Source organism: Mauremys reevesii, linkage group 13, assembly GCF_016161935.1.
Source record: "Mauremys reevesii isolate NIE-2019 linkage group 13, ASM1616193v1, whole genome shotgun sequence".
Classification (NCBI taxonomy): Eukaryota; Metazoa; Chordata; order Testudines; family Geoemydidae; genus Mauremys; species Mauremys reevesii.
In genome coordinates this window covers 3,762,299-3,787,770 of record NC_052635.1, presented here as the reverse complement: position 1 = coordinate 3,787,770, position 25,472 = coordinate 3,762,299, and the positions used below count along the sequence as shown (strand labels likewise).

The 25,472-nt window shown below is 52.9% G+C and overlaps 1 gene segment (V, D, J or C); it reads left to right on the top strand.

Moving 5' to 3' along the window:
• Nucleotides 1-2,575: 2,575 nt before the first annotated feature.
• Nucleotides 2,576-24,404, top strand: LOC120380836. The segment is given in 8 exon segments: nucleotides 2,576-2,610; nucleotides 4,305-4,366; nucleotides 6,912-7,238; nucleotides 7,538-7,858; nucleotides 10,622-10,951; nucleotides 11,447-11,772; nucleotides 16,468-16,614; nucleotides 24,297-24,404. Coding segments are annotated over 8 exon segments (1,557 nt in total).
• Nucleotides 24,405-25,472: the final 1,068 nt, after the last annotated feature.

The window sequence follows — 25,472 nt, the reverse complement described above, 5'->3', positions numbered from 1 at the left end:
AGGGTTAAGATCATGGTTAGTGAGTTAGGACAGAGTTAGGGTCTAAGTAGTTGGGTTTGAGGTTTGGTTTAGGTCATAGTTCTGGGGTTAGGGTAAAAACCTTCCCTCCCCAAACTCAGTAGTCGACTGGTTATCACCACCCCTAGCTCACGGCCTTCCTAGCCAGGTTCCCACTCAAGAAACCACTGGATTCTAAATCCAATTGGGATGAAGATTTTCTGGACACTTTCCAAAGTCTGTGGGAGAAATCTCCCAGAGAAGTCCAGCTAGCTCCACTTTCTAGGTGCCCAGAGCTGAGGCCTATGTGGGAGCACTTACTGGGGTCTGCATCTCCAGTGGGCTGTGAGCCGGGAGACGTCAGAGCTGTTCCCCGGAAAGGAAGCCCAACGCGGGCTCCAGCTGAGGCGCCGCAGAAACGGGAGAGCCAGCTCAACTCAAAGGCCAAGCGTTGGGAAGCTGAGCCCTGAGCTGTCGCCTCTGAGCTGCCAGTTACGTCCAGCCCCAGGCAGCCGAGCTCACATCTAGCTGTGCTGGGAACTTCCCCTGCCCGGCTCTCAGCATGGAAGGCATGAGCGCAGAGCTGCTGGAGGGAGGCAGGGCCGGCTCCAGGAGACGCTGCTCCTGCACTCGCTGAGGTCAGGGGTTCCCTCTGACCAGGGACACGCCAAAGGGGAAATTTGTGCCTCAGGTTAGAAAGAGATTTGGCTGGAGACAATTAAACCCCTTGGAAACAATTCAGCTGCTCCCAACACTCTAATTGCAGCTCCCCCAATCCTGAGCGTCCCACATCTGCTAATGGTTCTCAACCCTGAGCTCCAGCCTCCTGCTAGCTCAAGCCTGTGCCCCCCACTCCTGCTGGTGCTCCCTATTGCTGACCTGCAGCCCCTGCAAGCCCAGCTCTGCGCTCCTCCCCCAAACCTGTCTGGTGCCCTCTTCACTCCCAACCCACAGCCCTCTGCTAGCCCAGCCCTATTCTGCCCCCCAAGTCTCCCTGCCGGTGCCCCTCACCCTGACCCGCAGCCCCTGTTAGCCGGGCAGCCCTGCCCCACCCACAGCCCTGCGTGTGCCTCCTCACCTCCCAACCTGCAGCCAGGGCAGCTCTAGGTGCTTTGCCGCCCAAGCACTGCAGGTGGCAGGCAGGCTGCCTTGGGCGGCTTGCCTGTGGAGGTCCCGGTCCCATGGCTTCAAGGCGGCAGCCTCCGCAGTGAGGTCCACCTCAGGCTGTGAAGACAGCCTGCCTGCCGCCCTGCGGGCGCAACTGGCAGAGCACCCCTGTGGCTTGCCGCCCAGGCATCGTAAGCTGGCGTGCTGGTGCCTGGAGCCGCCCACTTGCCCACAGCCCCTGCTAGCCCAGCTCTGCTGCCGGGTGCCCCTCACTCCCAACCTGCAGCCCTCCTGCTCACCCAGGCCCTGGCTGCCCCCAGCCGCTCTGGCTGCCGGTGCCCCCTCACTCCTGACCCGCAGCCCCTCCGCCCAGCCCTGTCTACTCCGGCCGTGCCTGCTCCTCACTCCTGATTTGCAACCCCAGTTTCAGCCCCGGTTGGGTCCACCAACAGACCTGTTGGTTCCCCACTCCTGACCCGCAGCCTCCCTAAAGGCCTAGCTCTGAACCCCCAGCCATGTCCTGATTTTATAGGGACAGTCCTGATTTTGCGGGCTTTTTCATATTTTTACCCCCAATTCCTCTGTCCCAATTTTTTCACACTTTGCTATCTGAGCATCCTCATTCCCACCAAGAGCCCCTGTAGCCCAGTCACCCTGCCGGGTGTTCCTCACCTGTCCCCACCCCAGCCTGTAGCTCTGCCCCTGCCTGCCACCAGTGCCCCCCACCTCCCCACCACATCCCCGCTAGCCCAGCCCTGGCCTGCCTCAGAGTTCTTTCAAAGCTGTGTCCAGCTAATAGCCGGAGTGGTGGGATAAGCACCTCTGTCCCCGCTCTCTGCCTGGGGTGGCCAGTCTGCCTGTGCCACCCGCCCTGGCCTGGGCAGCATACCAGGCTCTGCAGGGGAGCTGCGAGGCTGCACTGCCCTGGGACTGGGTCCACAGGGATGCAAATTTCACTGCCCTTCATGGGTCAGGAATATATACACACTCCCGGGCTCCCAGGACCCTGCCTAACCCACTCTTCCAGAGCCCTGCTGGGAAAAGAACCCAGGAGTCCTGGCCCCAGCCCCCACTCTAATGGCTGATCCACCTGATCCCAGAGCTGGGGAAACCTAGAAGTCCTGCTCCCAGCCTCCCGCCTAACGACACCCCACTCCCTTCCAGAGTGCTGGGGAGGGAACCCAGGCGTCTTGCTCCCTCTCTAGCACACGCTTCACCCCATTTATCTCTGATGGGGTTAAAACACCCTCTGCACCCAGTGATGGGGCCATTACAGCCACTCTTTCCTGGGATGGATCACCACATCACCGGGCCATGTTAATGTCCGGCACTGGACTGGGGCTTCTTGTCCTGGGAGTCTAGCCTCTGCTCTGTGTCTGCAGGCTCTTCTGAGTGTATCTGCCCTGGTCAGATCCCCCTCCTCCCCCACACCCTGATGCAAAGCAAAGACACTATAGATTGAGAACGAGAGATGACGCCCACTGGGAGCTTTACTGTTAGCAGCTGGTGAGAACATGTGAAATTGACAGGTGGGGTGAGGGGCAGGCTAAACTGGGCTGAAAAAAATAACCTTGGTGTGACTTTCACTTGTGTAAACTCCCCTTTCAGCCCGTGTTGTTTGTTGGTCAAGCCTGGTGAGATTGGTCAAGTGAGGGTTTAGGAGCTCAGAGGAGATTGAGGCCTCCCTGTAAGCCTGTTTGAGAACCTGCCAAGGCAGGAAGGTGAAGAAGGAAACTTTTATGGCTTTCCCTGGAACTGGGGATAGAACCCAGGAGTCTGGACTCTCTGCCCAGCCCAGATGGATAGTGGGTGTAAGGGATAGAGAGATGTCCTGTAACAGATAGTTGCACACAAGTATGGTTTGAAAGCTCACTTGCACAGAAGGCAGTGACCGAGGAGAAAGGCGCATGAAAGGTTATTCATCCATCCATGACTCATGGTCTTGGTGATCAAAACAGAGGAAGGACTCAGGAACTTGGTTTCAACCCAGATCTCTCCCACAGACTCCCTCCACACCTTGGGGAGGCCATGCCACGCCTCCATGTTCTCACTTTCCCATCTGCAATGGGAAGATGATGCTCACTGCACAATCGGAGAGCTGAGATGGGCTGGACTCAGGTTGCAGAGGTACCAAATATTTCAGGCCTTGCAAAGGACCAGAGTCTCTCTCAGCATCACTGCACAAACCAGAGCTATTCCACCGGAGCTGCTCCAGGTTTACACCTGAACGGCCGAGGCCAGAATCCCATTCGTGGTTTTCGCCTCTCATCGCCACAATCACTGCACAATGGGTTAGAAGAGAGGCGTCTGTGACAGGCCTCCAAGGTCCCACAGCAGTTGGGAACAGAACCTGAGTCCTGACTCCTTTCCAGTGAATTGAGCACTGGGCCATGCAGCCATTGGGGCCTAGAAGGAGGTGGATAGATGGATGGAGGGTTGATCAGTGACGTATTTTTCCCCTATTGATGGTTTCTCTTATATTCTTTATTTTTCCAGTGACCCCAGACCCCTCTGTTCTCTCCCGGCCCTGCTGCCCCAAGACTGGGCAATGCTCCCGGATATGAGCTTGCCTGCCTCAGAATTCACTGGCTATTTCAGCACCAGGGATATCAAGGGATTTCAGTAGTGACCCCAGGGGTCATTAACTTTCCCAGAGGTGACGATGAGCGACGGGCTCCACCCCAGAGCAGCCTGCTGATCATCCCCGCCTGGGTCCCGCAGGCGACACTCCGCCAGTGCGAGGTGCACACACTGGGCTGAACAACTGCGAGACTCCCGCCGAAGAAGTTCTCAGGAGTGTAAGACACACCCAGGCAGGAGAGTGGGACAGCCAGGCTGAGTGCCTTTCAAGGCTTGAGGTCCGGGAACCATGAATCTGAATCCACATCCCGTAGGTGCTTTGGAAAACCTCCCCTGAAAGTTCAGAGTTAAACAGCAAGCTGAAACACACTGAGCTCCTGGTGCTTGTCACCGCAGATCTCTCTGCTCCCAGCACCCTCCATGGACCCCGACCCGAGGGAAACCCAGGTGAAAGGCTCTGGCAGAGGCACCATCTCACTAAGGGGGATTTTTCAGCCCTGCCTAAAGGATTTAGGCACCAGTTCCCGCCACACTGGCAGCAAATCCCTTAGGCACCTTGGGAAATTCAGACCGGCAGCCGGGCTGAAACACCAAGCTCTCATGCTGGGCCTCTGTAATAGGTGTGGAATTCTCTCCGCCACTGCCTTTCACCCTCTGACCCACCCAACCACCTCACTGGGAGGTGAGACAAAAACCCGTTGCTGCGTCGGTCCAAGCCTCAAAGCAAAACCAGTGCCGGCTCAGAGCCCAGGGTCCCGGCCACCCAAGATTTAGCGTTCAGCTGGCTGCATGGGGAGCTTCCTTTTCCATAGGTCACCTTTCACATGTTTCCTGGGCCCCTGCCTGTCACACTAGAGATTCCCCCTCAGGCACTTTCCTCAGCACACTGGGCCAAGCTTTCCTGCTATAGCCAGCAGCAAAACGGCCCCATGGGACCACAATTCCCCATGACACTGGCCTTAAAGGCTAGACCCCCCTTAGGAGCTAGCACTAGGTCCACCTTTGTCATGGAGCACAGAGTGTTGCCTCCCTTTTCTGAGGCATCGGCAAGTGGACTGGCTTTAGAGCACATAAACCTAGGCATTCTGAGTCCTTCAGGTGTCATCGTGATTTCTGCTGCAGTCAGAGCACTGAGCCGACTTACATCCTTCGAGATTTGACCCTTTATCCGTAGTCAGACACAGTCAGTCCTCTCCCAGGTTTTCTTCTGATGCCATGTCAGGCTGTGTATAGTGCCCCTTAAATAAGGACATTAATTGAAACTAGTTCAAATAAACAAACACAGCTCAAGCTCAGCTTTGTCTGCATTGCAGGGAGAACACTCCATGCAGCACATACAGGAGAAGGAGCCTGGAGGCTTTTAATATTTGCCCTAATTGATTTAAGGGCCTGTTCCCATTTGTTTTAATCCCGTACATGGCTGTGCTGAAAAATCTCCCAACCCACCCAACCACTCCTCCACTGGGGAGGTAGAACAGCCCTCCATTTGCTGCGCTAGTCCAAAGCTCAAAGCAAAACCAGTGTGAGCCTCTGGAGCCCAGGTCCTGCCACCAGGGTCCCCAGCCGCTCAGCTGGCCGCAGGAGCACCCTTCACCAGGGTCACCTTCCTGCATGTTTCTAGCCCTGCCTGTCCACACCCAGAGATTCCCCAGCGCTTCCTCAGCACTGAGCCAGAAGCTTTCCTCGTTATAGCCAGCAGCAGTGCCCCATGGGACTACACCAGCAAGCACTGGCCTGAAGGGCCAGACCCCCTTAGGAGCTAGCACTAGGGTCCACTCTTTGTCATGAGCTGGAGTGTTCTTGCACTCTCGCTGGGGCACGCTGAAATGGACACAAGCCCAGAGTCGCAACCCAGGGCACTTGGGGTCAGCATCAACGTGCAACGACTGATTTCTGCAGTCAGAGTGCACTGGTTTCAGTTTCATCATTGAGGATTTGACCTTTATCCTAGTCAGACACAGCTGGGTCCTCCTAGGTTTTCTTTCTCTGATGCCAAGTGTGTCAGGCTGTGCAGTGCTACGGTGCCCTTAAACAGGGACATTAATTGAGGGAAACTAGTTCAAATAAACAACACAGCTCAAGCTCCAGCTTTGTCCCTGCTGTTTACCAGGGAGAACACACCCATGCAGCACATGCAGGAAGAGGCCTGGAGGCTTAACATTGCCTAATCACTTTGGTGGCCCTGTTCCCATATTTGTTTTAACCCATACATGGCTGTGAAAATCTCACCCCAAACCCACCCAACCACCTCCCACTGGGGAGGTAGAACAAAGCCCATTTGCTGCGTCAGTCCAAAGCCTCAAAGCAAAACCAGTGCAGCTCAGAGCCCAGGGTCCCGGCCACCAGGGTCCCCCAGCGTTCAGCTGGCTGCATGGGGAGCACCCCCCTTTTCCACTAGGTCACCTTTCCTGCATGTTTCCTAGGCCCCCTGCCTGTCCACACCTAGAGATTCCCCCTCAGGCGCTTTCCTCAGCACTGAGCCAGAAGCTTTCCCTGCTATAGCCAGCAGCAAGCAGCCCCATGGGACTACAATTCCCAGCAAGCACTGGCCTTAAAGGGGCTAGACCCCCCTTAGGAGCTAGCACTAGGTCCACCTTTGTCATGGAGCTGGGAGTGTTCCTTGCACTCCCGCTTTTCTGGGGCATCGCTTGAAATGGACACAAGCCCAGAGCCGCAAACCTAGGCATTCTGGGGTCAGCACTTCAACGGGTGTAAATCGACTGATTTCTGCTGCAGTCAGAGGCACTGAGCCGACTTACATCAGCTGAGGATTTGACCCTTTATCCGTAGTCAGACACAGTCAGTCCTCTCCCAGGTTTTCTTCTGATGCCATGTCAGGCTGTGCAGTGCCACGGTGCCCCTTAAATAGGGGACATTAATTGAGGGAAACTAGTTCAAATAAACAAACACAGCTCAAGCTCCAGCTTTGTCCCTGCTGTTTACCAGGGAGAACACACTCCATGCAGCACATGCAGGAAGAGGCCTGGAGGCTTTTAATATTTGCCTAATTGATTTAAGGGCCCTGTTCCCATTTGTTTTAATCCCGTACATGGCTGTGAAAAATCTCAGCCCTGGCGGCTGATTAAAGTACTCAGTGTAAACGTACCACTACAAGGTGGGGGTTGCTAGTGCTGGGAGGACTGTAGCGTTAGCCCTCTCTCTGGAAGGGGACTGGGGATCTACAGAGAGTGACACTGGACTGTGTTTTCCCGTCTCTCTGCTCTCAGGGTGTGATTCGACAACGCCACCCCAGGTTCACCTCCTGGTCCCCACCTGCGAGGAGAGCTCCACAGAGAGCCAGCTGGAGCTGGTTTGCCTCCTCCTGAGCTTCAAACCCGGCAAAGCTGATGTGAAATGGCTGGTGAATGGAAAGGAGAGCAGCCCCCCCACCCCGGCCTTTTCCTCTGCCAGGGGCACAGACGGCTTCTACATGGGGCAGAGCCGCAGGAACGTCACCAAGCAGAGCTGGGAGCAGGGGGACGTCTACACCTGTCAAGTGACCCACCCAGCAGTGGGAGCAGAGCTCTCCATGCACAACACCAGCAAGTGCTTGGGTGAGGGGCTGGGCCCGTTCATGGCGGGGAGGTGGGGCAGAGAGTTACTGAGAAACCAGCCCTGCCGAAGGGTAGGTGGGACTGCACCTAGACACCAGTGTGACGGGAGACATAGGAGTGCCATAGAGAAACTGGTGCTGCAGGTGGATGGGAAGAGAAAGAGATACCATGGCTGGCTGGATGGGAGGGACACTTGGAGTGTTCTGATGGAGGTGGAGGGATAGATTAGATTTCAATCGTCCTTTTCTGCCTTTCCACGTTATTTGAACTGGTCAATGACGTCTCTTTGCATTTCTCAGCCTGCCTCAGAAGCTCACTTGACCCAACCATCTACTTAACCAAACCCTCCTATGAAGACGTCATCAAAAATTCTGGTCATGTTACCTGTCTAGTTCTGGGCTATGACTTAGCAGCCAGCAGGATGGCGTGGAAAGTGGATGGGCAGGTCAGCTCTGCGGCGAAGACAGAACCCCCCAAGAAGAACAGCAACGGGACCACCAGCCTGGTCAGTTCTCACCCTGTGTCGCTGGCACAATGGGGACAAGGCACCAAATTTACCTGCAAAGTGACCACACCCTGTTCTGGAGAACTAACCCAGGACATAACCATGAGCAATACAGGTGAGGAGCCCTGGCATCTCCAAGGGAAAGGCAACCGCCAGTCACTGTGAATTGGGATTAGAGGGTGAAACTCACCCCGCACACGTCCTAGGCAGCCTTTATGTCCCAGTTAAGCACCCAAGTAGGACTTTAGTGGCGCCTAGGCCCTCAGCACAGGGGTCTGTTGCCGGTAGAATTAGTATTTCCCCTGTGAATCTCTCATTCTCAATCTCTCACTAATTTCCACTTGCACAGTTCTCCCAGGATTCCCTGCCTGATCATTAAATTCCAGCTCCTCCAAGAATTTCACTCCCTGGGCTCCCTGGGCAACGGGGATGTGGCCTGTCAGGGACTCTGATCTGACGTGCGTCTGTAGTTCTTACCTTTGGAAATCCGGCTGGTGCTTGTCACCCACCATCTGGCCTTTCCGGGCTATTTCCGGTGAGACTCTCAGAGCGTCCAGTGGAGTTAGGTGCCCAAATCCCATTGAAATACCCAAGATATCCAAGTCCTTAAGGCAGCCTTTGAAAATCTCAATTGTATTGAATTTCGCTGGGAGCATTTGAAGGAGGGAAGAGGCTCCATCGGAGTGAGCAATGGGTGGGTGACTGTAGCGGGGTGGTCCCCGCTCCAGCCCGGGAAGGGTTGAAGCAGCCCTGAGAGAGGGCTGAGGCTGTGGATCAAAGCCTGGGCTGGCTGGGGAAGGCAGGAAGAGGTGGGGCCATGCCTCAGTCAGGCCCAGCTGGTCCCTAGAAGAGGCTGCGAGCCAGGAGCCCAGTCAGACTCTCTCTCTGGCCTTTGCGAGGGAGGGGCCTGGCTGCTGGGGAGCGAACCTGAGGCAGAGCAGGGCTGGGGGAAGGCCAGAGGAGCTGGGGAGCCCTGGCCTGGAACCCCCCCAGGCTGCGGCCTAGTATAAGGCCGAATAGGTACTGGGGCTGCAGGGGGCAGCCCAAGGGCAGAGGAAGGCAGCAGGCCCAAACCCTCCTTGCCAGCGATGAGCGGCTGACACTGCAGCCTGCCCCAGGGCATGGGGGCTACTTGGTGACTGGCAGTAGCCTACGACTGAGGCGAGGTGGGGATGGGGCTGGGGGTTCCCCGGGGAGGGTAAACCCTGAGACTGGGGGGTTACTGCTGGGGGGCAGCACCCCAGATAAAGGGGCACCGGAGTCCAGGGAGCGACACGGGGGCCAAGCGGCAGCGGGACACTGGCCTTGAGAGGGCGCTCCGGAGGCGGGAGAGCTAATTCCCGAGGTGACCCGCAGGAGGTGCCGCAGGGGCGAGTCCCGCACCGTTACAGTGACCCCATGTGATGATGATGCATGGTGGAGACGTGAGGAGAAGAGGAGATCGTGTGGTTCAGTGTTTGGGGTGAGGGTTCCGGTTAGCGACGCAGGACTAGCTGAAAGAATCATGTCCATCTGCGTCACTGTACAACCAAGCTGAGGATAACGATCCTGAAGATGATCTCGAAGGAGATGACGATGATGTCGATGACAATGAAGAAGGAAATGAAGATGCTGAAGGAGAAAAGGAGAAAGAATGTCAGAATGCTGAAGGAGATGATGAAGAGGAGACTAATGAAGGTTTTGCTCTGAAGAAGATGAAGATAAAGAGGAAGGAAGTGGTTATGAAGACAAGAGAGGTGAAGAAGATGAATATGATGATGGTGATGAAGACGAAGATGAAGATGATGATGTTAAGTTGTTGACATTTAAGGTTGAGGATCTGGGAGGTCACTGTGCATTCTGCGGGGAAGGCTTGGGAGTTCATTTGAGTTCTTGGGTGAAGGTTCAGGCTCTTTGAGTTTCAAGAGAGATGATGCTCAGTGGTTGGGTATTTATTTTGCCTGGTTAGAAGCCTAAAAATTCATGCAAACAAAGGAGAGAAACCCCTCAGCTCCATTGCCCCACCGTGGGGCTTGGGCATCCATGTGAATCTGGAATCACAGCTCCAGCAGGATCCACTTTACAAACTTGTTTCATGAGCCAGACCATGCATATCCTTCAGAGAACATTCAACAGAGGCCATTGTCCCTGGGTGCCAGGGCTTCAATCAGTCTGGGCTCCCTGGCTGAGATTTCTAAAGAGATACAAGCTCTCCCCTCCCCCATCGGCTTGCAGTGGGAGTTGGGGGACTCATGCCCTTAGGGACCTTGGCAGACCATGGGTGTGAAATATAAAGGGCCCTTCTGTCTGTGCAGGGAGTAGGGGTTGGGGAACACAAGATCCGTCCTGAGCTGTGGGTGCCATGTGGGGTCTAGTGGTTAGAGCAGGAGGGCCTGGGTGCCAGGCATGACCATGGGCAGGTCATTTGTCCTCTGTGTCCCAGCTGCCATCTCTGGGAAATGGGGATAACCACGCTGAGCTCAGGCGGGTCATTGAGCTCATGAATTTGTGTCTGGGAGGGCCGTGAGTTTAGCAACCACGGCAGGTCTGTCCCTGGCCATTTTTTCCACAATGGGGCTTTCTCCCAACAAAACCGGAGACCTTCAGATTTGCTCCTGGGACCCAGAGACCCAAATAACTATAATGAGACCCAGGAATCCCAATCCCTCGATTGGCTGGTAAAACCTCAGCCATTGTTCCTGCTGCTCCATAAGATGAGAGTCCCGCCCCTTCCACCAGGGAACCCAGTGCCCTATTTCCAAGTCCAATGATGCTCAGCCCCTTTCCCAAACAGCCCCTGGGCTTTGCACCCCTGAGAGAGCGGCACTCAGTTACCACCTGGTGCCTGTTGAAATATTTGCTCAGCCCAGCCCTCAACGCCTCCTCCTGCCCCCACCAGGTGTCAGCAACTGTAATCGACACCCTCTGGAGGTGTCTCTCCTTCCCCCTTCCCTGGAGGACCTCTACATAGCGCAGAACGCCACCATCAGTTGTGTGGTGAGTGGCATGGAGACTCCCGGCAGCCTGGAGGTCTCCTGGAACCGGGGTAGCGGGGGCCCCTTGGCCGTGGTCTCCAGGGATCCGGTGCTGCAGGAAGATGGCACCTACAGTGCAACCAGCATCCTGCGGGTGTGCGTGGAGGAGTGGCAGGCAGGGGAGGAGTTCACCTGCACCGTGAAGCACCAAGACTTCCCGTCGGCCATTGTCAAGACCATCCGCAAGAGTCACAGTAAGAACTTTCCCCTGTAGGGGGCGCCAGCTCCAATCGGGCCGCAGGCTGGGGGGAGTGGCTGGCACAGGGTGTGGGGAATGGGACGCGGGACCTTCTCTCTCTAGGGGGTACCAGCTCTGATCCGGTTTCAGGTTTTGGGACTGGGAGTTACAAATTTGTGGGTGGGTCGAAATGTGCAAATTGATGAGAGAGAAGAGGATGGAGAGTCAGGACTCCTGAGTTCTTTTTCTGTCTCTGGGAGGGGAGTGGGATGTAGTGGGTTAGAACATGGAGACTGGAGTCTGAGACTCCTGGGTTCTAGCCCCTTTTCATGGAAGGGATTTGGATCTAGTGGGTTAGTGTGGCCCGAACTCCTGGATTCTGTCCACGGGCCTGGGAGAAGCGTGGGGAGGGGTCTAGTGGTATGTTGCAGGGGGATGAGGGTCGGGGATGGTAGCCAGGACTCCTGGGTCCCAATCCTTAGCATTAACCTCTCGCTGTTTCTCATGGCAGTGGTCTCCCTCCGGGCCCCTTCTGTCTACATCTCCCCTCCTCATGCTGAGGAACTGGCTCTCCGGGAATCAGCCACCATCACCTGCCTGGCCTCCGGCTTCCGGCCCAGAGACATCTTGGTGACATGGACCCAGCAGGACCGGCCCATGCCCCAGGAAGCCTACACCAACATCGGCCCCGTGCGGGAGGCTGGGAAAGAGGAGCGCTACTTCATCTACAGCAAGCTCAATGTCTTGGCATCCGAATGGGAGCACGGGGACACATATGCCTGCATGGTGGGGCACGAGGGTCTGCCCATGACCTTCATCCACCGGAGCGTGACAAAGCCTCTGGTAAACCCACCGCCGTCAAGGTCTCTGTGATCTTGTCCGACACCGACGTCACTTGCTACTGAGGAGCAGAACCCCGCCATCTCCTCACGGTGTATCTGTGATGGCCACGGAACCTCGTGGGGTCGGATTCCTCTGAGCCTGTGTGTAAAGCTGTGGTAGCTCTGGTGTGCGGAGCGTGGCTGTGTGTGGAATATGCCCAAATAAAATGCACCATGCTAGAGCTTGTGATGAAGGGTGTGTCTTCTGGCAGAGAGTGTCCGTGTGTCTTATCTACCCACCCACGCTTCCTCCCACAAAAGAGCACCCTTCTTTCTTTCGCTCTCTCTCTCTAGCCATCCTCCTTTCCTTATGGATTGTCTACATCAATTCTTCCTTCCACAGGATCCATCCATCCATCCTACCCTCTGCAGTACCTGTCTCTTTGATTCTACCATAGCCATCCATTCATGCATGGAAAATCAGGCAATGTCCTCCCTGCATCCATCCATCCTCATGCAGTGTCATGTTTCTACTTGCCCACCCCTCTGCAGTGAGTTGCTCTGAATCCATTGTTATTGAGGATATTGCAGCTCCTAGATGTCCTGACTGAGGTTAGGGCCCCATTGGATGGGCACTACATGAACACACGCAGAGCACATGTCCTGGAACCAAGGAGCTGATAGTCTAAGCAGAAAGAGGCTGGGAGGGGATATTTTTGCACAAAGGGATTAAAATTGGGACACTAAAAAGGAGTGAGACACCCAACTCCCACTGCAATTGTGAGTTTATTTCACTGTCACCTCATTTCCTCAGAGTCCTTGAAAGACCCCAGCCTAAGTGGCTTGTCTCTGGTCACACTGCAGGTCAGTGGGAGAGGTGGAAATAGAGTCCTGATTTCCCATCTCCAAGACTCGTTTCTTAACCTTTGCACCTGTCTAGCAATGTAGCACTAGCCAGTCAGGCATCAGAACTCCTTGGAGATGCATCCTCACCAGACCACATCAGGCGTAGAGTCAGAGCCCCCAGGAATCTGGTGTCATGTCTGCCGGGAGCTAGGCGGCGGGTGAGACTGAGTTAGGAGCCTCTATTTCCACCAGCTCTATCCCTGGATGTATGAACACGGGGTGGGGAGCAGGGGAAGTGATTTCACCTCTGTGTACATAGTTAGGGGGACCGATAATGGAGCAGCATTCAGATCTGGAGGCAATATGCAGTGACAGTCAGAAAAGGTAACAGTGGTAGAAACCATTAGGAAAGGGAGAGACAATAAAATAGTAAATCTCATAATGCCACCATATATATCCATGGTATGTCAATAGCTTGAATACCACATGCAGTTCTGATCGCCCCATCTCAAGAAAGGTGTATTAGAAATGGAGAAGGTACAGAGAGGGGATAAAATTGATCATGGGGATGGAACAGCTTCCGTATGAGGAGAGATTAGAAAGGCTGGGACTTTCCATCTTAGAAAAGAAATGACTAAGGGGGAATGTGATCGAGGTCTATAAAATCGTGACTCGTGTCGAGAAAGTAAATAAGGAAGTGTTATTTCCCCCTTCACATAACACAAGAACCAGGGGTCACCTAATGAAATTAAATGGCAGATGGTTTAAAACAAACACAAGGAAGTATTTCTTCCCACAACAGAGTCAACCCATGGAACTAGTGGTCAGGGGATGTTGTGATGGCCAGAAATATACTTGGGTTCAAAGAAGAATTAGACAAGTTCATGGAGGATAAGTCTATGAAAGGTTATTAGCCAAGATGGTCATGGATGGAGCCCTAAGCTCTTGTTGTCCCTAAAGCTCTGCCTGTCATAGGCTGGTTTTGTACGACAGCAGATGGATAATTCAATAATTGCCCTGATCTGGTTATTCCCTCTGATACCTCTGGCATCAGCCACTGTTGGAAGACAGGATACTGGGATAGATGGCCCATTGGTCCCATGCACTGTGGCCATTCTCTTGTCCAATATTCAAAAGAAGGTTGAAAAATTGGAGAAGGTGCAAAAGAGAGCTAGAAAAATGATTAGAGGGCTGGAGAAAATGGCTTCCAGTGAGAGATAGGAGGAGACGAATTGGCTGAAAGAGACATTCAGGAGATGGCTTCATGGATATGTATAAGTACCTCCATGGGGAGAAAGTACCGGGCAGTAAAGGTCTGTAACTTAGTATAGAGAGACTTGAGAGGAGCCCATGGCTGGGCAGATACAAATGTAGAATAAAGCACTGCGGGGTGGGTCAGGGTTGTGCTGACACTGCAGATTCAGTCTGCCGGACTGTCCTGGGCCTCACCACAATGCCGCCCAATTGCCAGAGTCTAAGTGGGAGCCCTTGGATTCTGGGCTGTGTGGCCTAATGGGCTGAGACAATACGGCTACCCATGAGCACAGAGCGGTGTGGCCTAGTGCCCAGGGTCGATATATCAGCCCTCAAGTGAAGGATTTTGTTTCCTAGGGGTTAGAATGAACATAGCGGCCCTTGAGAGCAGGGGAGCGTGACCTAGTAGCCAGGGTGAATAGAGAGGCCCTCAAATGCAGGGGAGTGTAGTGTAATGGCCAGACCCAGGGGCCGTCACCAGAGGGGGTGCTGGCCAGAGTAGGGGGCCAGGGGCCCACCCGACTCCACCGGGTCCTGACCCAGGACCCTAGCAGTGGTGGAGTGGTCCACCCCTATCTCCCCTTGTCAGTGGGGAGTCATAGAATCATAGACTCAAAGGTCTGGAAGGGACCTCGAGAGCTCACCTAGTCCAGTCCCCGCACTCATGGCAGGACTAAACATTATCTAGCCCATCCCTGACAGGTGTATGTCTGATCTGCTCTTAAAAACCTCCAATGATGGAGATTCCACAACCTCCCCAGGCAATTTATTCCAGTGCTTAACCAGCCTGACAGGAAGCTTTTTCTAATGTCCAGCCTACACCTCCCTTGCCGCAATTGAAGCCCATTTCTTCTTGTCCTATCCTCAGAGGTTAAGGAGAACAATTTTTCTCCCTTCTCCTTGTAACAGCCTTTAATGTTCTTGAAAATGGTTCTCATGTCCCTCTTCTCCAGACTAAACAAACCCAGTTTTCAATCTTCCCTCACAGCTCATGTTTTCTAGACCTTTCATCATTTTTGTTGCTCTTCTCTGACTTTCTCCAATTTGTCCACATTTCCTGAAATGTGGTGCCCAGAACTGGACACAAGACTCCAGTTGAGACCTAATCAGTGCGGAATAGATCGGAAGAATGACTTCTCGTGTCTTGTTTACACTCCTGCTAATACATCCCAGAATGATGTTCACTTTTTTTGCAACAGTGTTACACTGCTGACTCATGCTTAACTTGTGATCCACTATGACCCCCAGATCCCTTTCTGCAGTACGCCTTCCTAGGCAGTCATTTCCCATTTTGTATGTGTGCAACTGATTGTTCCTTACTAAGTGGAGTATTTAGCATTTTTCCGTATTGAATTTCATCCTATTTACTTCAGACCATTTCTCCAGTTTGTCTAGACCATTTTGAATTTTATTCCTATCCTCCAAAGCACTTGCAACCTCTTCCAGTTCAGTATCATCTGTAAACTTTCTAAGTGTACTCTCTATGCCATATTCTAAATCATTGATGAATATATTGAAGAGAACTGGACTCAGAACTGATCCCTGCGGGACCCCACTCTTTATGCCCTTCCAGCATGACTGTGAACCACTGATAACTACTCTCTGGGAACGGTTTTCTAACCAGTTCTGCACCCACCTTATAGTAGCTCCATCTAGGTTGTATTTCCCTAGTTTGTTTATGAGAAGGTCATGAGAGACAGTATCAAAAGCCTTACTGAAGTCAAGTTATATCACGGCTACCACTTCCTCCCTATCCACAAGGCTTGTTACCCTGTTGAAGAGAGTGAGCAGGTTGGTTTGACATGATTTGTTCTTGACAAATCCGTGCTGTTACTTATCATCTTATTATCTTCTACATGTTTGCAAACTATTTGCTCCATTATCTTTCCGGGTACAGAAGTTAAGCTGATTGGTCAGTAATTTCCTGGGTTGTCCTTATTTTCATTTTTATGGATGGGCACTATATTTGCCCTTTTCCAGTCTTCTGGAATCTCTCCCATCGTCCATGACTTTTCAAAGATAATCGCTAATGTCTCAGATATCTCCTCAGTCAGCTCCATGAGTATTCTAGGACACATTTCATCAGGAAGGAGTCCCCAGTGGAGCCCAGGCTGGTGGTGAATGGAAAACCTCCTACTGAGTGGTATCCCATGTGGAATGAGTTGGGAGAGCTTTTACTCAGTCCCCATGAGATGCCTTCATTCCCCATGGTGCTGCTACTGCCCAGGAACCTGTCCCAGCATGGCTCAAGCTGGCATTGACTGGCAAGATGCTGCTATTTGATGGGTGTGCATGGCCCCATTGAGTTCTGCATTGGCAGATCTCAGCCCAGTTCCCCGGCTGGCCAAGGGAGGGGGAGGGCATGCTCGGGGAGGGGCGTGTAGTGCCGCTGGCTGGAGTTTGCAATGGAGCCAAAGGGCGTGACATTTAATGGAAGTTGGGGGCTGAAATCTCCGAGGCTGCAGCCCGCCCAGTGTCCCCTGGCAGGGAACTCTCTGTCTCTGGCCCTGGACAGGAGCTCCTGACAAGAGCACAGACCAGAGCTCCCTGCTGTGCCCACTCAACTCCTTGGCTAAACGAAGAGGCCTCTCTAACTGGCCCATTTATCTCCTCCCCAGCTCCTCACTGCCCAGTGGAGGATCAAGGCATCGATGCAGAAGGAGGAGAGGAGGAATCTGATGGTCTCTGGACACCTGTTGCCTTCATTGCTCTCTTCCTGCTCAGCCTGTTGTACAGCGCCGGCGTCACGCTGCTTAAGGTAACAGCAACCACTACCTTCATGGTCACGCTTCACTGCTTCCAGCAATAACCAGTGCTCAGTACTCTATCCCACCCCATCAGCATGCAGCCACCAGCCATCAGCCATCCTCGGGAACTACTCAGTCACCCACATTCAGTGGTGAAATTCAGTGAGCACAAATGCAAGGTAACCACTTGGGAACGAAGAACCAGTAGCCCACATGCAGAATGGGAACTGACTGCCTAGGAAGGAGCACTGTGGAAAGGGATCTGGGGTCGTAGTGCATCACAAGCTAAATATGAGTCAATAATGTAACACTGTTGGGGAGAAAAAAACAAATTTTGGGATGTATTAGCAGGAGTGTTGTAAGCAAGACACAAGCAGTAATTCTTCTGCTCTGCTCTGCACTGATTAGGCCTCAACTGGAGTCTTGTGTCCAGTTGTGGGCGCCACATTTCAGGAAAGATGTGGAAAAGTTGGAGAAAGGCCATAGGAGATAAGCTGTCATGGGATAAAAGGGAAGGTCCTTTCATGGATTGAAAACTGGTTAAAAGACAGGGAACAAAGGGTAGGAATTAATGGTAAATTCTCAGAATGGAGAGGGGTAACTAGTGGTGTTCCCCAAGGGTCAGTCCTAGGACCAATCCTATTCAATTTATTCATAGATGATCTGGAGAAAGGGGTAAACAGTGAGGTGGCAAAGTTTGCAGATGATACTAAACTGCTCAAGATAGTTAAGACCAAAGCAGACTGTGAAGAACTTCAAAAAGATCTCACAAAACTAAGTGATTGGTCAACAAAATGGCAAATGAAATTTAATGTAGATAAATGTAAAGTAATGCACATTAGAAAAAATACCCCCAACTACACATACAATATGATGGGGACTAATTTAGCTACAACGAGTCAGGAAAAAGATCTTGGAGTCATTGTGGACAGTTCTCTGAAGATGTCCACGCAGTGTGCAGAGGCGGTCAAAAAAGCAAACAGGATGTTAGGAATCATTAAAAAGGGGATAGAGAATAAGACTGAGAATATATTATTGCCCTTATATAAATCCATGGTAGGCCCACATCTCGAATACTGTGTACAGATGTGGTCTCCTCACCTCAAAAAAGATATACTGGCACTAGAAAAGGTTCAGAAAAGAGCAACTAAAATGATTAGGGATTTGGAGAGGGTCCCATACGAGGAAAGATTAAAGAGGCTAGGATTCTTCAGCTTGGAAAAGAGAAGACTAAGGGGGGATATGATAGAGGTATATAAAATCATGAGTGATGTTAAGCAAGTGGATAAGGTCGGATGGGCACTGCGCATACAGGTGCTCCAGTATGAATAGGTCAAGCAGGTCCTCTCTAGTTTGGGCCCCAGCTGTCCACTTGCGGGCATACCCCTGCGCCCGGTTGACCAGTTGTAGGTATGTGACCTCCCGGGTCTTATGTCGACTCCGGAACCTCTTCCGGTACATCTCCGGGGTCAGCCCAAACTCGCAGAGCAGGGCCTGTTTGAACAGTTTGTAGTCCCCTGCCTCCGCCCCTTTCAGTCGGCTGTATACCTCCACGGCGGTGGAGTCCAGTAAGGGGGTGAGAAACGGGATCCTGTCTGCAGAGTCAACCCTGTGCAGCTCGCAGGCATTCTCAAAGGATGGTGTCTATGTCCTCCCCCTCCTTACGCCGGGCCAGGAAGCTCTTATCAAAGCTCTTTGTAGGCTTGGGTCCCCCGTCACTCACTGCCGCGGGGGCCTTACTGTTGTTCAGCTGGGCCAGTTCCAGCTCATGTTTACGCTGCTTCTCATTCTCCTCCCGCTCCTGTCTCAGTTCTTGCCTCCTTAACTCGAGCGCCTCCCTGTCATATTCCAGCCACCTCCGCTCCAGGGACAGGGAGCTCCGCCGAGACGATCCCCTGCTGGCCGCTGAGCCCTCGGTAGTCGCTGGGCTCCCCCTCCCCCTACGCCTAGGGATGGGAGGTCTCGGGAAGCCCTCAGCGGCCGGCTGACCACTCCCAGCGGGGACAGACACTGGTGCCTGGGCTGCATCCCTCAGAGACCGGGACTGGTTCATTGACGCGGTCTCTCTCCTCCAGCCGGGCAATCAGCTGGGCCTTGGTGAGCTTCCCACTGCGCAGCCCCCTGTGCTTGCACAGCTCCACCAGGTCGCACTTGCGCTGCTTGGCATACATCTTCCTGCTGGGCGCTCGCAGGCCGGGGTGCTCGCCGCTCCCCACGGGTTCCAAGGGGACCCCTAGTGTGCCAGTCCTTGAGATCACCCCCTCTCTGCCAGGGTCGAGCTGCAGACTCCTCCGCCCCTGGGACCGCTCGCTGCGATCCCCCAGGGGACCCTGTTACTGCAAAGTCCTGCTCTCTGGCCACACTCTCCCAGGGGTTAATCGCCCCTGCAATCGCCCCTTCGGTTTACTGCTCCCCAGTCACTTACTGCAGGAAGCGTCATCCACGGGGTGCAGTCGTATCCCACCACTGCCACCAGTTGTCACGGAGTGTGGGGGTCCAGCCCTGCACCCCTCTTCCTGGGACCCACAGTGACTCTCAGCCAGCCAGTAAAACAGAAGGTTTATTGGACAACAGGAACACAGGATACAGCAGAGCTCGTGTTCAGAGCCAGGACCCCTCAATCTGGCCTTTTTGGGGGTTTGGGGTGTCTGGATTCCAGCACAGGTTCCCCTGCAAAACCCCCCCACCCAGCTCCCAAAACGAAAGACTGACTCCTCACTCTCTGACTCCACCCTTCCCACTCAACTCCTTTCCTTTGTCTAGCTTCCTGGGCAGGGGTGTCGGCCTCCCCTCCCCCCTGCCTAGCTCATGTTACAGCTGAATACCTGCCTCTCACCTATCTCCGAGAGTCCCTACTCCATCACATCAGCACTCACAGATCAGTAATTAATGTTAAACAATGAAGGATCAATAAGCTGCTAGTAATTATCGACTGATAATAATCACTTATCAATAATCAGCAATTAACAATCAATGACCAAAAAGGAATGGTCCCTAATTAAGAAGCCAGAACAAATGTTCAAGGACCAAGGAGCATCAATCACTAACCACTCAGCCATGATCACTGAGGGTCTGTAGTGGGGCCCAGATGCACAAAGGGCCATAGGAGCCTGTGAAGCCGGTTCTGTGGTGGGGACATGGTGCCGGGGCCTGGAACCAGAAGCAGGATCGGCTTAGACAGCCGGGGCTCCCCAGCAGGGCCGCCCAGAGGATTCAGCAGCCCTGGGGCAAAGTAATTTCAGGGGCCCCTTCCATAAAAAAAAGTTGCAATCCTATAGAACACTATTATCTTGTGGGGGCCCCTGTGGGGCCTGAGGCAAATTGCCCCACCTGCCCCCTCCTCCCCCGCCCCCTGGGCAGCCCTGGGAAAAATAAACATTTAAAAACCTTCTGCATCTTGGCACAAACCGTTTTGAGAAAACTTCTTTTCAAGTCACCTTTCCAAGGTATCACTGGTTCCCAGCATCAGCTAGTGCTAAAAGGCACCACAGCTTATTAAAAGGGTTGGACATTTTCCATCAAAACTTTTTTTGGATCAAAAACTAGGGGGTTTTAAAAAGCAGAAAAAAATCACGGACAATGTCTGCTTTCCTTCAAAATTTGTTGTGGTTTTTTAAATTGAAAAGCTGAAATTAGTCTGCCAAAAGCTGAACATGGTTTGGGGTTTCAGAAGTGTGTGGCCAAATATTTGCTGCTTGCTGTGTTTTATTTAAAGAAACAATAAAAAAATTCTGCTTAAAAAAAATCCAAAACTTTTGAACCACCTCAGCTTGTGACCAAACGCCTGAGCCCATCCAGTCAGAGATTTTCCCAGGTTTCTGATACTCTGTTTCAGAGTAGCAGCCGTGTTAGTCTGTATCCGCAAAAAGAACAGGAGTCCTTGGGGCACCTTAGAGACTAACAAATGTATCTGAGCATAAGCTTTTGTGGGCTACAGCCCACTTCTTCGGATGCACAGAATGGAACATATAGTGAGGAGATCTATACACATACAGAGAGCATGAAAAGGTGGGAGTTGTCTAACCAACTCTGAGAGGCCAATTAAGTAAGAGAAAAAGACCTTTTGAAGTGATAATCAAGATAGCCCAGTACAGACAGTTTGATAAGAAGTGTGAGAATACTTACAAGGGGAGATAGATTCAATGTTTGTAATGGCTCAGCCATTCCCAGTCTCTATTCAAGCCTAAGCTGATTGTATCTAGTTTGCATATCAATTCCAGCTCAGCAGTTTCTCGTTGGAGTCTGTTTTTGAAGCTTTTCTGTTGCAAAATTGCCACCCTCAGGTCTGTTATTGAGTGACCAGACAGGTTGAAGTGTTCTCCTACTGGTTTTTGAATGTTATGATTCCTGATGTCAGATTTGTGTCTGTCATAAACAGCTAGTTAAGGGTTAAGGTCTCTTTTACCTTTAAAGGGTTAATAAGCAGTACCTGAGGAATACCTGACCAGAGGACCAATCAGGGAAGATAATTTCAAATCTCTGTGGAGGGAAGTTTTTTTTTCTGTGTTCTTTGTTTTTGAGTTGAGTGTCTTTTGGGAGCTAAGAGAGTCCAGACATCTTAATCAAGTCCTCCCAACGTTTCTGCAGTATTTTTCATCTATTCAGTATAGTGAATATTAGAAGGTGTACTAGCATTATAAGTTTGTTTCTACATTTGCAATTGTGTGTTTGCTGGATAAATCTTTATTTCTGTTGCTATTACTTTGATTATTCTGAGGAGGAGGGAGGGAGGGGGAAGTCTCTTCAGGTTGATGAGTCAGACCCTGTGATTTTTTCCATCCTGGTATTACAGAGACAGTGTACTTTCTTTTTGTTCTTTTTAATAAATTCTTTTCTTTTCTTTGGACTTGGTTAATTCCTTCTCTTGTGGAGATTCAAGGGAAGGGGAGGGGGGAAGGGGGAGTTCCTCCTGAGGTTGATTCACAGAGTTGAATCGGTGTGTATCTCTCCGGAGTGGCTAGGAGAGAGGGAGGGGGGGGGGAAGTGGGCTGCTTCCCTGTGTATAGAGATTCAGGGAGCTTGAATCTGTGTTCCCCAGGGAAAGTCTGGGGGAACAGGCAGTGTGTCAGACACTTAGAAAACTGACTGGTGGCAGCGAGAACCAGATCTAGACTAGGATTAGTTTAGAGGAGCACATGCAGGTCCCCATCTTGGAACCCAAAAGCTCCAAGTGGGGGAATAAACCTATGACAGTGTCCATTAATTCTTTTGCGTAGAGACTGTCTGGTTTGGCCAATGTACATGGCAGAGGGGCATTGTTGGCACATGATGGCATATATCACATTGGTAGATGTGCAGGTGAATGAGCCCCTGATGGTGTGGCTGATGTGGTAAGGTCCTATGATGATGTCACTTGAATAGATATGTGGACAGAGCTGGCATCAGGCTTTGTTGCAAGGATAGGTTCCTGGGTTAGTGTTTTTGTTCAGTGATGTGTGGTTGCTGGTGAGTATTTGCTTCAGGTTGGGGGGTTGTCTGTAAGTGAGGACAGGTCTGTCTCCCAAGATGGTGAGAGTGAGGGATCATCTTTCAGGATAGGTTGTAGATCTTTGATGATACTCTGTTGGCTTCCTTGACTCATATCTGTCTCCATAACTTTGGGTTCATTTAGCTTAGAACATAAGAATGGCCATACTGGGTCAGACCAAAGGTCCATCTAGCCCAGTATCCCGTCTGCCGACAGTGGCCAATGCCAAGTGCCCCAGAGGGAGTGAACCTAACAGGTAATGATCAAGTGATCTCTCTCCTGCCGTCCATCTCCACCCTCTGACAAACAGAGGCTAGGGACACCATTCCTTACCCATCCTGGCTAATAGCCATTAATGGACTTAACCTCCATGCATTTATCTATTTCCTAGAGACTGGCTCCATGGGGTCCCTCACAAACTGGAGACGGTTACTGTGGGTTTGTCTTTAGTATAGCTTATGTACATACTCCACGAACTGAGCATTTGAGCTTGTTCCAGAATCTGGGGTGAGCCTATGTTTTGAAAACTGAAATGCTCAAAATAGCACATGCATGTGAATGGACACAGGGTGCTAAAATTAAATTAACCCAGGGGTTCTCAAACTGGGGGTCGGGACCCCTCAGGGGGGTCATGGGGTTATTACTGGGAGTCGTGAGCTGTCAGCCTCTACTTCAAACCCTGATTTGCCTCCAGCATTTATAGTAGTGTTAAATATATAAAAAAGTGTTTTTAATTTATAAGGGGGGGTCACACTCAGAGGTTTGCTATGTCAAAGGGTCACCAGTACAAAAGTTTGAGAACCACTGAATTAACCCCTCTGGAGCCTCGGGGAATGCAGGGGAGGGGGGGGGGTCTCCCTTGGTAGGGTTGGGAAGGAGGCAGGTGGTGTAGGATATTGCTCTTCTAGTGTGATCTCTCCCCCATGTTAAAAATAACAGCTTGGCTCTTTGTGTTAAATAGCTGTCTGCAAGCCTCAAACTGCTTAATGAGCTTTAGGGTAGGGAAGGCTGTGCCTCCTCAAACAGCCTGGCCCTGCCCCTATCCAACCCCACCCACTTCCTGCCCCTGACTGCCCCCTCAGAATCCCGACCCATCCCGCCCCTTGTCCCCTCACCGCCCCACTGAGATCCCCTCCCCAACCACCCTCCCCAGAACCCCACCCCCCACCAACACCCCCGTTCCCTGTCCCCTGACTGTCCCGACCCCTATCCACCAAGTCCTGACAGATCCCCGGAATGCCCACAATCCAACCCCCTGTTCCCTGTCCCCTGACTCCCCCCCTGGAATCTCTGCCCCCTCCCTGTCCCTGGGACTCCCTGTCCCTGGGACTCCCTGCCCCATATCCAACCCTCCCAGCCCCAGCCCCCTGCCATGCTGCTTACCCCCGCCTCTGCCCTCTCTCGGAGCCTCAGTGCACCACGTCCAGGAGCGGCCCCGGACAGAGCTGCAATGGCCTGGCTCCAGCGGGGCCTGAGCTCCCGCCGCTCGGCCCGGAACTCGCAGCCCCGCCCCCTTACCATGCGGCTCCGAGCAGGGAGGAGCTCAGGCCCCGCTGGAGCCAGGCCACTTTAGCTCTGTCCAAGGCCGCTCCTAGGTTTCCCCCACCTCTCCCCTCTCTCGGAGCCTCAGCACGCCGCGTCCAGGAGCTGCCCTGGCCCCTGGACAGTGCTGCACCGGCCTGGCTCCAGCAGGACCGGAGCTCACAGCCCTGCCCCCTTACCACGTGGCTCCGAGTGGGGGGGGGGGAGCTCATGCCACGCTGGAGCCATGCCACTTTAGCTCTGTCCAGGGCCACTCCTGGACGCGGTGCGCTGAGGCGCCGGGGGATGGGGGAAGGTGGAGGCAGGGCCAGGGCCGGAGCATTCTCGTGGGGGCCTCTGTGGGGCCCAGGGCCTGCGGCAAATTGCGTCACTTTCCCCCCCTCTGGGCGGCCCTGCTCCCCAGGGAGTTGGCGTGCGGCACCCGCTGGGCAGTGCCCGTTCCCTGAGGCGGTTTGACAAGGCTGGTGTCTCTGTCTGGAGGTTGAGCTGCAGCTCAACGCAGACATCCTGGCAGGACGCAGGCGTGGCTGGGCCAGGTCCATGGCCCAGGCTCTGCAGCAGGACAGGCTAAATGGTCGCAATGGTCCCTTCTGGCCTTGCTCTCCCAGCGTAGGATGCTGCCCGTGAGCCCAACACCGGGTCCAACAGCACCAGCCGAATCCCTCTGCTCTCTGTGTCCCACAGGTGCGGTGAGTGCCCGGCTCCGGGCTCCTAGGAGGTGGACAGCACTGCTTCATCCTCTTCATTCCCTCCCTCCATCGTCAGCCCTCCCGGGCTCCTGCCCTCTCTCCGGGCACCTGGAGGGACCCTGTTCCACGGCAGCTCAAAGGGCGCGACAACGGCTGCAGAAGGGTCTGAGCTCTGCAGAGCCCAGAGCAGGGAGGGCAGAGTCCTTCCCCGGACATCCCCAGGGGGCAGCCCACGCTGGAGCTTGAACTCAGCCCCATTCCCATCCATCCTCCACCCCCGTCCCGTGGCAGGGACTGGATTTCCTTGTGTGTGTGTGTGTGTGTAGGTCTGCAGTGTCCTGAGGTCTGGTCAACCTGTACTCTGGTGAAGGAGAAGAGTCTCATTTTCTCCATCGTTTAACTTGTAACTTACACAGGAATTTTGTGTTTGAGCCAAAATAAAATGAGTTAATAATTGGGGTGATGGTACCTCCCATAAGGCTTTATGGAAATATGCTCAGAATGTGTTGTATGCTACATATGCCATGTAACATATCTCCATAAAGGTTATGATCTACTGAATCTATTCATCCTATTTGTAGGCATGGATCATTTTTGTATTTGAAGTTATGAATGTTGGCTGTGTACTGGCTTGATTTCTAAATACCCTTAGTGGCGCATTCGGTCAGTTCCTGGAGAAAGGAATGTTGAAGTTAAGCACCTAACCAAGAAACATTTAAAGGACAATGGATCTTGGAATGCTCCAATCCACACAGGACGTCTACTTGTGGACATTCATGGTAGCATGTAAACAATGGACGCTACCTGTAAAACAGGGTTTCTCAAACAGGGGTCACCGCTTGTGTAGCAGCGATCCACAGCCAGTGGGAGCCGCGATCGGCCGGACCTGTGGACGGGGCAGGTAAACACACCGGCTCGGCCCGCCTGGGGCTTTCCCTGCACAAGCGGAGACCCCTGTTTGAGAAACCCTGCTGTAAAACCTGAGAGTCGTGCATGGACATGTGACTTACCTAGGTGACGCCTAAACTCCATCCTGGAGCTGGACTTTGGATAGGAGTGAGGAGGGGGTCTCCACCCACAAGAGAGTCTATTTAAGCCCCTGGGACACCCCTCCATTTGGTCTTCAGCTGGCTAAAGAGAGAGCATCTCCAGCCCCCAGGATACTTGGAGG